Raw genomic sequence first — 12,214 nt, forward strand, 5'->3', positions numbered from 1 at the left:
ATCTGGTCCCATCACTTCATGGGAAATAGATGGGGCAACAGTGGAAATAGTGTCAGACTTTATTTTTTGGGGGTCCAAAATCACTGCAGATGGTGACTGCAGCCATGAAATTAAAACACGCTTACTCCTTGGAAGAAAAGTTATGACCAACCTAGACAGTATATTCAAAAGCAGAGACATTACTTTGTCGACTAAGGTCCGTCTAGTCAAGGCTATGGTTTTCCAGTGGTCATGTATGGATGTGAGTTGGACTGTGAAGAAGGCTGAGAGCCGAAGAATTGATGCTTTTGAACTGTGGTGTTGGAGAAGACTCTTGAGAGTCCCTTGGACTGCAAGGAGATCCAACCAGTCCATTCTGAAGGAGATCAGCCCTGGGATTTCTTTGGAAGGAATGATGCTAAAGCTGAAACTCCAGTACTTTGGCCACCTCATGCGAAGAGTTGACTCATTGGAAAAGACTCTGATGCTGGGAGGGATTGGGGGCAGGAGAAGAAGGGGACGACAGAGGATGAGATGGCTGGATGGCATCACTGACTCGATGGATGTGAGTCTGAGTGAACTCCGGGAGTTGGTGATGGCCAGAGAGGCCTGGTGTGCTGCAATTCATGGGGTCGCAAAGGTCGGACAGGACTGAGCAACTGAACTGAACTGAACTGAAGTCACTTTAACATTTCATCACATGAGAATGTCAGGGAAAGCATCGCTACCCTGTAATAAATGAAGACACTCGAGCACAGAGAAGTACAGTGGCTCGTCCGAAGTACACTCGGCTCGGATTATGGGCAGTGCTCTGTGTCCCTGGCCACCTGGAAAAGGTTCAGTTTAGGCGGGAAGGCGGCCACATTCCAGTCTCCTGGAGAAGTTATTAGCATCATGGGCCAGCTCTTGTATTCACTGCTCCAAGTATTTTGATGACTTAAGTATTTCTGTTTATACATGGGTTTCTGTTTGAACTGCCTGGGCAATGAGGGCTGATGAAATGACCAGCACAAGGTAGAGAAGGGAGGTTTTAGAAGGGAGTGAGAATCCATGGATTTTCTAGCAAAGAAAAGAAAGGCGCCAAAGAAGCTGGGAAAGGAGATTTGGGGATGTGATAACAGACTCCTCAAAGTCACGGCAGACAGAATGAAATGGAAACTGGACGCCACCAAGGTTTTCCTGGAGGGGGACGCATAAAATTAAAGAAGAGGAGGGCAGGCTAAATACGGCAGGCAGACTCCCCAATTCTTATTTTATCCTTTGGATGATCCTACTCGGGCCTGAGAGCATCCATTATGCTGCTCACCAAACACGGACTGAGCGCTGACACTGACCCCTCTCAAGTTCCTTCTGCCTCTTCTCCCAAGGAAAATAAAACAGCAGGAAAACGAGATGGGGTCTTTCCTTTCCCTAACTGGGGGTGGATATAAAAACCTAACAAGGTGTGTCTATGCGTGCATGTGTCTGTGTGTGAGATCTTACACGCTAAGATCTTTTATAAATTTGATTTAAATCAAGGCTGCTTTAATTTCCAATCCTCCAAAATTCCTTTCTCCCTTGCACTGTCATTCCTGGGAGGATAAACAATGGTGGCCATTCAAGCATCTTCCTAACTGCATCCCTTTGTTCTGACCAGGAATTCTCTCCCTCAAGGTTTTCCCCCAGAAGGCCCAACTCAGTCATTCAACTGACAAGAGATTTCTGGAGCATCTTCTTTGTACAAGGCCTGGCTGTCAGGTCCTAGGAGGAGACGAGGAAGTGCAGTCTAGGCCAGGATCTGGTTTGTGAGAAGTCCAGCGGGGCTGGAGGCCAGCACGCAATGATCCAGAGAATAAGCCGAGGACAGTCATGAAAAGGAACAGAAAGCGGAGGGCCTGTGATGAAAGTTCAGGAAGTGGAATATTTTTTTCCAGTTCCAGGAAATCAAAGGCTTCAGTGAGCGGGAGGGGAGAAGGGGAGGGTGAATGGCAGGCAGGAGTCAGACGCTTCTGCTTTTGGGGGGCCTTTTCCTGCCCGCCCCAACCCAGAACAGAGCTGCCCTCTCCTTCCTGTGGGTCCCTCGCTCGCTGTCCCTGAGGCTCGGCCAAAACAACAACGTGACATGATCTCGGGACCGTGTCCTGACTTTCGGCCTCACATGCCCCGTTAATTCTGTCTCTTTATTATGTGTTCATGCATGTCATCTTCCAACCATGGCTCCCGAGAGAGCCGAGAACCTGCATGAGGACTCTGTGTCTCGAGTCACAGCACACGTTTGCGGCTTAGACCGCAGAGCAGCTCGATGACTCTGCTGAGTAAAGAGATGAATAAACAGAGCAAGGCTCCCAGGCGGGAGCCAGAGGCCTGCGGGAGTTCAGGACCATTTGTGAGTACCGGATGGAACAATGAGTGTCTTCCAGAGAATTTCAGGACTCCTGGCAAGCGGGATTTTAAAAATCTAGGTGAAGTGATAAAGACAGAGCAGCCACAGCTGTCAGGGGCTTGCAGGAGGGACATAAAAACATCTGGGGGTGAGGAAAGTGACCTGTGTCTTAAATATAGCGGTGGTCACACCACAGAGGACATCCATCAAAATTCACAGAGCTGCACACCTTCAAAGGGGGCTGCTTTTACTATATTTCACTTAATATACATGCTTTCAGACCAAAAGTAGGTAAGCACCTCTAATTCAATTTTTAAGTGTATCCTGAATACCAGTGATAAAGACAGAAAAGTAAGTTCTTGCTTTCTGGGCTACATCTGGTACCCAGTTAATATGAGTCCATGATGTTTAAGGCCAAGCATCGCCCCGAGTGTGTGTGGCTTTGAGCTTGGGACAGGGACGAGCACCACTCTCCATCTGAACATGACCAAGGACACTTTAGAAACTTCCCAACTCATAAGTTGCAAGTCCAAGAGAGAAGCACGGAGGTCCCACACATCTGAGATGCTCTCTGGATGGGCTTTACACACCAGCCTTGATCAATCTCTCTCTCTTTACCCATCTATAGAGACAGATGAGAACAGATTTCCCTGAATCACCAAACTTTGCCCCCAGGGGACTACACAGACAGTGCCACCGATTCCTGAGAAATGAAAAGTCACAAGAAGAGCAAAGTTAGCAATCTGCTCAAGCAGTGGTACCCAACCTTTTTGGCCCCAGGGACCAGTTTCGTGGAAGATGATTTTTCCAAGAACCTGAGGGTGGGGTTGGTTTGGGGATGATTCAAGTGCATTACATTTTCTTGTGCACTTTATCTCTATTACTGCATCAGCTCCACCTCAGATCATCAGGCATTCGATCCTAGAGGTTGGGGACCCTTGTGCTACAGCATGTAAGGACAGGGGTGGGAGCTGTCTAGGTGCCGGATGATCCTGATAACCAGTAAGAACAAAACCTAACATCTTCTGGGCCCTGCAGTTCGTCTTCCCCACCTGCAAGACCTCACAACTCCATGGGGAAGATATGATTATCACCTTGCCCTGTCTTACACAGGTGGAAAAATATCGTGGAGAATCAAACAGCTAACAGAGCATTCAATGGTCAGACAGCTGGTTAAGTGGCAGTCTCAGGGTGGAAATTCAACTTTCCCTCTCCAGTGCTCAGCAGCACTGTCTCCTGAAAGAAAGAGTTAAGGAAGTTCAAACTGAGCTACCCAGGGCTCTCTGAGCTCCTCTTAGGAGAAAAACTTTCAAATCTCACCTTAATAAAACTCCGGGCTCATAACCAATAGTGAAATTGCTTTTCAACAGTTCTATATTGGGAGCCAAGGAAATTCTCGAATGGCTCGAGGAGCAAGGAATCCACTAAGCTCCTCTAGCTTACGAAGGTCAGCACGTCAGGAAAAGAGACACCCGCAGGAATGTAATTTTATCGGGACCTTGTTGCTGAGACTTACAACAATATTATTCATGGCTCGTTACTGATGAGCCAGTTTGATTCCTTAAAAGGTCATTCGCACTTTATTAATAACTGTTGACTTAACGCAGGGCTCCACCCAAGAAAGTGGTTGCCCCCATGCCTCAGAGAAAGATCTTAAAAGTAGCCTACTAGGAATGGGAAAGTTCTTTGAAGGTCCTACCACTCGGCAGCTGAAAAAAAGCTGAAAACCAGGGAGGTCGGGTAAATTGTCAAGGTCACTCAGGCAGCTGCAGGGTCCAGCTGAAGGCATAGAAAAGCAGGCCATTTGCAAGCTACCACGGAGAGAAATTTCTCTCTGACCTCATCTGAAGTTCAAGAACTTAAACTGTGAAGACCACCCCTGATGACGTAACATAGGGACAACTTTTCTTAATCAAATCTACTTTAATATGATTTTGATAATATCACAATCATAATATCATTTTACCATCTTCTAACCACACTTTGGGCTTCCCTGGTGGCTCAGCTGGTAAAGAAATCCGCCTGCAATGTGGGAGACCTGGGTTCGATCCTTGCATTGGGAAGATCCCCTGGAGGAGGGAAAGGCTACCCACTCCAGTATTCTGGCCTGGAGAATTCCACGGACTGTATAGTCCATGGAGTTGCAAAGAGTCGGACACAACTGAGAGACTTTCACTTTCATTTTTCAATCACACAGTGATTTCTGGTGATACCCACTGCCTGCTCACAACAACCCTGTGAGGTGGGCGGGATCAGTTTTATCATTTCTGCTTTAGACACGAGGAAATTTGCCTCTCAGAGAAGTTAGGGAGTTTGCCTAGGGTCACGTGACAAACAGAAACCTACAGAACTGGGTCTAGAGCCCCATCCTGTTAATATTAATCTGGTGCTCTTCCATTTTTCTTTTAGATAAAAGAGTCCGGCCATGATTTGGTTTAGGCATTCAAGGGTGGTAGAGACAGTGTCTACAAGGTTAGTACTTTCAGAGACGGGAGCTCTGTCCCCACATGGGGCACACTGCCCCCCTGACAGTGACAGGTCTACAGGGGTGCAGGGCAGAGCCAGAGTGTGACGGGTGTGTGTACACTCTTCACTCCCACCAGGAAACAGCATCCTGTGCTGCTCTGCTACAAAGAGGAGCAAACGGACGAGGACAGAGCCTTAGCATCCACCCACAGAAACAGAACCCACGACCCAAACCTTTTTCTCCCTGGATGCACACATAAATATCAAACTGTTCAGAGTCACTCAAGTTCAAACACAGGTATAAAAGAGGTGGGCAGGGGCTAGGTCACCAGGAGCCTGTGGACGTGAGGGCCTTGGTCCTGGGCCAGGGCAGTGGTGACACGGTGAGCCTGGCATTTTGTGACAAATGACTCCGTGGAGAAGGGGCAGCGCGGACGCAGAGCTCGGGCCAGTGCGAAGGTGACTGGGAGTCCCATCAGAAATAGAAGAGGACGGATTTGAGAAATACGACCAGTGAAGACAGGATTAGACAGTTAATTATAAATGAGGCAGAGGTGGCAAGAGAGGGAGAAGGAGAAAAACATCTACAGCCTCATGAAAAGTTGAAACTTTCTTGGGTAAATAAAAACTCCTTGAAGGTTGAAAAATAAATAAATAAAACCTCCACCTCCACTGCCCCGGGCTGCAGGGGCACACGGGACTGAGACCACGTCCTGTGCTGGCTCACCTCTGTCACCCTGGGTTTTCCAAGGTCCAGTTCACCGAAGAAAAACAAGATATATTATCGGTTGTGTCTGGGTACGCTGTGAGATCTTGATTTACAGCTCATACATGGACCACCCGATGGCTAAGCTTTCTCAGGGTCCTGATAAAACTGGATATCCGGTCTCTGACCCTGTCCCCAAGAGCCTCCAAGACAAGGTCTAGCCCACTGAGAACCAGCATGGAGAGCCTTTATTCGCCCCTTCTCAAAAGGGGTGCCTTCCAACGAAAGAGCCACCCTGAAGCTACTTTTTTATCTTATAGATGGAATTTCTCGTATCTGAAGCATCAGGGAAAATGGGATACAGAACGACCCACAAAGGAGCTGAAAAAATGAAGACAGCCTTAGCCTGAGCATTATCTTTGTGTGTGTTCCAAGTCGCTTCAGTCTTGTCTGACTCTTTGCAACCCTATGGACCTGCCAGGCTCCTCTGTCCATGGGATTCTCCAGGCAAAAGTACTGGAGTGGTTTGCTGTGCCCTCCTCCAGGGCATCTTCTCGACCCAGGGATCGAACCTGCATCTCTTACGTCTCCTGCACTGGCAGGCCGTCCTCTAACAATTATGAAATCTGGTGCCAGAGGCTGCCGATCTTAAGCTATAACTGTGAGGCCCTGGGAGGCCCCAAGTTTGGTCTCTTAGTTCTGAATCTCTTCTACGCCGTTTTTGTTGTTTTCTGCTCCGGTAGATACTCAAAGTTTCTAAGTGTGGCTGAAAAAAAAAAAAAAAAAAGCTACTCAAGGTTTACTTTAGATGAAGTCAGTAAAATTTGGAAGCAATTACCAAAAAATAAAAAAGGTATGTCTGAAGACTGTGCAATTTGGGCCACCAAAATCAAGGCAAAACCCAAATCACATTATTTCCTAACTATCTATATCTAGTTGCCCAAGGCCTGCTTGATTTACTTCAGGGTCATGAACAGCTTTCCTTATTTCACAGCAGTCTTTGCTTTCTTGCAGGGTGGGGTTACCTTTATCAAGGAACACAATGAGGGTGATGAAGCCCCACCTAAGCCAGGGAGACAGAATTTCCGCACCTGCAGACTTTACACACTGGCCTGGAGGTGATTTCAATACAGCTCAGCAGAGACCCTGCTGACCCGGGCAGTAGGCCAGCAGGGTATTATCAGAACAATCCAGTGTGTTGCTGGCTTCTTCCACTTCCTAAAAACAGAAGTTGCCACATACACGAAATAATTCAATGTGAAAGAAAAGTAAAAATAACAATAAGGAGTGTTCTTTTTTTCCTCCCTCCTCTTAAAGGGGTAGCAGGTAAGGGTGTTGGGGGGTGCTGACCTGTGCATTTAAACGCTCAGAAGAGAGGAAACGGGAAAAGACCTGGTTTAAGTACTGAGACACCACACTCCCGCTTGGCGCACACAGCCAGCTAAATCTGGAAGTACATTCAGCTTGATATGGACAGGAAGGCGAGCCCAGGACACTGCCCGCTGACTGTGAGTGTGTGTGCGCTCGTGCATGTGTGTATGTGTATGTGTTTTCCTGCTGCCCTAAGAATAAAAGTGAAACACAGCTGTGATCCAGCAAGAGTTCATTTGTCAGGGTAACAGTACATTTCGTTGTTTACGCCCTTACTGGATTTGCTTACCACACAGCCCGCCCATCTCCAGAATAAAAATATACTGGCTGGCTGGACTCCACGGGATTAAGATATTGATTTTCAATCTATTTCCCCAGGGACAGAGCCGACCAACAATGAGGAAAAGGCTCTCGTATTAAGGACTCATTTCAGCTCCCATTTTTAATCTCATAAACGTGGGCTAATAAGAGGGGAATGAAAACATCTTGAAGTTTTCATCTTGGTGCCTGGATACAAAACTGGAAGGAACTCTGGGTTTAGAGACCAATAAATAGAAAGCAAGAAATGGTGTCATTTTTAAATAAAACATTTTTTAGAAAGTAAAAAGAGCCCAGAAAAGAATCTCTCCAATGCCACAGGAGGCTCGGAATCAGAAACAGCTATGTTTCTCATCTCGGTCCACACATCACAAAGGCTGGAATGGCTAATTAATCATCACTTGGGAGAGTCGAGGCAAGGATCTGAGGAGGCTTTAAAATCTGAACTAGTGGTTCTGCTAGCAATAATCACAAATAACCCACTTCTTTCAAATACTTGCATGGATCCACTGCATTGTTCATTGCACACCTTTGCAAGGGTCACTGACTAGTTAGAAAGAGATATTCAAACCCATTTTACTGCCATCCATTATGATTTTATTCTTTGGAAGAGAATCATTTAATCCGGTTGGTGATTCTCTAATCTTTGCCCCAGAAGAACGCCTCAATAAATCAGTACCAACGCCATGCAGCGCCCACTACACCAAAGGGCAAAGAACAACCAACCTGACAGAGAATTTACGTACTGAAGACTCAACCAGAATGTTTAAAAAAAAAAAAGTGGGGGGTAAAGAAAACTGGTCCAATTCTGGCTTCTGTCTGGCATTTTATTTGAGGCTGAATTTCCCTCCTTAAGGAAGGGGAGCTCAAAAGTCAAACAGCTCCCTCAAAATAAGCTGAATCTTAAGAAAGTGTGCCTGGAGGGTTGGCAAATATCTTGCTTTTTAAAAAGCTCAGAGGACCGAAGCTTTCCGAGGACAGCCTGCTGACACAGGGATGGTCAAAACCCAGGTGCTGGAGAAGCAGCTCCCGGCCCTGGGGGAGAGAGCCGGACTTCCGGTCGGACAAGCAGCCTCGCTCCAGAGGGGAAGTGAGAAGGCTGCTCGCTCGACAGTCCACTCAGCTCAAAATGACTGTGGGGCCATCTGTCTCTGTGCAGAAGAGCGGTATCCCAAAGAGGCAGGCAAGGCCATCCAGTCGCGAGATACAGCATATGCGTCATTCTTCCTTCACCCTGCACGCTGCTGGAGACTCCAAGTGCAAGGGAGACCCGGCGCCTGTGATTCTACCTCCAAACTCCAAAATCCCAGTGCAGCAATCGCAACTTCCGGTCCAGACTCCACACTGTGTGCTTAGTAGCTCAGTCATGTCCAACTCTCTGCAACCCCATGGACTGTAGCCCGCCAGGCTCCATGGGATTTCCCAGGCAAGAATACTCGAGTGGGTTGCCATTTCCTTCTCCAGGGGAATCTTCCCAACCCAGGGACTGAACCCGCGTCTCCCGTGTCTCCTGCATTCCAAGCAGATTATCTGCTGAGCCACTGGGAAGCCACTGAGAACCCACAAATGAAGGTCCTCAAGTGTGAGGCTGACTCTGGGAGCTCTGCTTCATCTTTCCCATTCTTACCAGTGTCAGAAGCCCTATCTGTACAAACTGGAGCAAAATGAAATGAAACCAAAGGTACTGGGGGCAAAGAAACAGAGGTTCTGGATTCCTGGGCTGGAGTCAGAATACAAGTTCAAGGCTGGGCCTCCACTCTTACAAAGGGTCCCCACCATCCACTCACAGCAGCACCCCGGCGGGACTTTATTGAGACATAATCCACACTTGTCACCCTCCTGCCTAAAAGCCTCCAGGGGTGGGGCTTACATGATGCGTGTATATGAAACATCTGTGAGCCTTAGTATCTGCTATATTTCAATTTAAAAAAAAAACACACACACACCCACCCACCCTCCAGTACTTTGAGGAAAAATACCCAACCTCCTGCCCAGGGTCTGCAAAGGCCCCCATAAGCCCACCCCACTTCCTTTCTGAGGTGCCTCATGCGCCCTCCCCAGGCGCACTGGCCTTCCCTCTGGTCCTCCAAGCGTGTTCCTGCATCGGGGTCCATGGGGCCAGGTCTGCTGCCAGCCGCCTGCTGCAGTTCCTCCCCCAGCAGCAGCATCTCATCTCCAGTCTGTCCCTCTGGCGCATTTATCATAGACGGTAAAGCTGTTGTTATCTGCAGTTCCATGAAACTAGGAACTGGTCCTGCCTTGCTCCCGATCTATCTCCCCGTGCACAGCGCTGCTTCTGCTGCACAGAAGGTACTCAGCACTCTCTGCGGGATCACAGCGTGCCCTCTGGCCATGCACTTCTGTTTCCACAACTGAGAGATGAGCGCCACCTCTGTGGCAGGTCCGTCATCCAGGAGATGCTGTGAGGACTCGTGGGGACAGTCTCCCCCACTCCTTGTTCCCAAGTTAAATAAATAACACATTTGTCCACATAACCAAAAATGCAAAGACTGAGAACCGCCAGTCATTAGTCACCGGGGCGGGGCGGGGAATCTCTTTTCATCTACCTATTTTCTTGAGGTCCATCCACCTCAGTTCCTTTATCTGATCCTCAAAGGATTGTATTTTTCAGCCCTGACATCCGAGGGCCTGAACTTACATTCTGAGACAGTTCCAAGCCCTCCTCCCACGGCCTATGTTATTTTAAGTCACGTTTTACAAATTCTCGACCCCGGAGGGGCTACTTGTGTGTATAAAGAAATGAGATGTCAAAACAGTTTACCTATGATGTTCACCGTACTATCCACTTCAGTTTTTATAGTTGAAGTCAGGACCGCATACTCAGGAGGAAGATCACTTACTCCGTTACTAAGCCCCAAAGGTGACTCAATTGGTTCTTGCTAGGAAGAAGAAAAGAAAAAAGAATTGAGAACACTTCCTTTTCCCTTCCTTTGCTTAGCTTAAATTCTACCCTGTCTGCTTTCTTTTAATGCCAAGGTCAGGTTCGTCTCCCAAGTGCGTGTTTCAAGTGCATGTTTTCAATCAGCTAGAGCTCAAAAAGCACTTTTTGCCTAGAATGTCTCCTCTAGTGTTCCCTTTTTCTTCCCCTTCTTCCTTGGAGGAGGTAACACCACTGCACCTGGCTTGCCTTCCTGAAATGCTTACCTCTGCACCCGATGACCCCTGGATAAGGAAGCTGCCTTACTACCTAAGTAAAGCTCCATGCTGGGGAGACCTCAACTCTTCCTTCTCTGAAGGAGGGTGTGTGTGTGTCAGCTCCTCACCTTCTCTCTAAGGGAGGAATCCTTTTATACTTTTGGAGGAAAAGCTCTGCCTCAACTACGAGCCCAAGGACAGGAACTCAGAGCACATGGTGGATGAATTTTTCTCATATAGGGTTTGCCCTGGACCCTGGCCACTTGAGCATCCTGCCCCGGGGGTGGGGTGGGGCGGCTGGTGACATGGGCCAGACTCCCAGCTGAAGACTCTCCGACTCCGTGGAGGCCAGTGGAGCAGCCCATACCCATGGTGCCTGCTAAAGCCTTCCAAGAGTCTACATATCGATACTAATGAATCTAGGAGAACCAACTCCTCTGCCTAAGCTTGGCTCTTGATTCTGCTTTTACTCAAGTGCACCAGAGCCCTCCAACCTCTGAAAGCACCTACATCTCTGGGAGAGCCAGTGCTGGGGTGCAGACTGACTTTCAGTGGTTTGATGAGAGCGCTTCTCTTCAAGAGAAGAGAAGCTATTGCTATCTACGACAGCAACAGAATCAGACCAAAAAAGCCGCACACAACTCCTGGGGAAACCACACTGGAGAGGGGGTATAAGGATGGAAAGAACAGAAGACGGGAGCAGAAGATCACATGAGATAGATATGACTGTGCTTTGAAAAATTTCGAGTGGCTGCTCCAAGGCATGCAGAGTGTTCTTATCAATGCATGTGCTGCTTGGACTCAGTCACGAATACCCTGTAAACCTTAGGGAAGCCACAGTCCCACCCACCAAATTCCCACCACGATATCCGTGACTTTGAAGATATTACCTCACTGTATAGCTCAGTTCTTGAAAAAAAAAAAAAATCACAAATGGCAGGGTTGACCAGATGTATGAAACGCTGACCACCACCACCACCACCACCACCACCACCCCCACCCCCACCCGCACCCCAGGAAGGACCTGGGACAGCCCTGTTGGGTAGAATGTTTATCCTCTTTCCCTGTAGCATCTCTTTTACAAATTCCAAAGAGTTTATCCTTTCTGGGAAGAAACTCACTTGCTTATGACTTGAGGCATCACGTTCCCTTGAGAGCTAAACTCTGAACTGTGCACCTGTCTCCCCACCACAGCCCCCTCACTGCGGCTCGGAAAAGCCTGCAGTCTTGCTGCCACTCCACTCGTGGAAGCGAACTCTCAGCTCCCGGAGAGGGTGGCGGTGAGACAGCCTGGCTTTGGAGTCACATGAGCCTGGAGTTCAAGTCTTTCACTAGTTACAGAGCTTTAGCCTCTTCAGTGGCCTCTTAAGATGCTGTGGACAGCTGTAAACTGAGGACAATACTAGAACCCACAGCATCCCCACAGGGATGATGGGAAGATTAAATACAACAAATATGCACCTGTCATCTATAATTAAATAAACACTCGCTATTATCCAAGGTCACTGATAAAACTCCACTCTCCCAAATCCAAGCACCTGTCTGCAAGTCTCCTTCCCTCAGCCTCACACTCTGACATCCTACAGGAAGACCTGTAACTCTCCCTTCTTGACGACAAAATCTACCTGATTCTCTACCTCGCTGAGGGCCCCCTCCTCTCTGGCTTTCTCAATGGCCCCCTCTCCTCCAACAAGCTCCATGTGTCATTTTATTCCTCTTCCATCTCTTTGATTTCCCAAAAGGAACTAAGAACATTTTAAGGAATTATGGAAAGAACTGCTCATTTTCATGGGTCTCTTTTGTTGCCATTTTCCATGCTAGGTTTCTTATAAAAGTAATGAGGTAGTCAGACTTGC

The 12,214-nt window shown here is 48.0% G+C and overlaps 1 protein-coding gene across 11 annotated transcripts in view; it reads right to left on the minus strand.

The window, feature by feature from the left end:
• Positions 1-12,214, minus strand: part of IRF2 (interferon regulatory factor 2) — an 83,566-nt gene that overhangs the window by 13,119 nt on the left and 58,233 nt on the right. For 10 of the 11 annotated variants that reach the window (XM_012105645.4, XM_042241211.1, XM_042241210.1 and 7 more), the window contains one exon: positions 9,985-10,102. In XM_012105645.4, coding sequence (XP_011961035.1) covers positions 9,985-10,102 — 118 coding nt within the window. Of the gene's footprint in view, positions 1-58; positions 6,280-9,984; positions 10,103-12,214 lie in introns of those variants that run through there. The other variant, XM_060406891.1, reaches the window with a different exon arrangement.

The sequence above is a fragment of the Ovis aries genome, chromosome 26 (assembly GCF_016772045.2).
Source record: "Ovis aries strain OAR_USU_Benz2616 breed Rambouillet chromosome 26, ARS-UI_Ramb_v3.0, whole genome shotgun sequence".
In the NCBI taxonomy this organism is placed as follows: domain Eukaryota; kingdom Metazoa; phylum Chordata; class Mammalia; order Artiodactyla; family Bovidae; genus Ovis; species Ovis aries.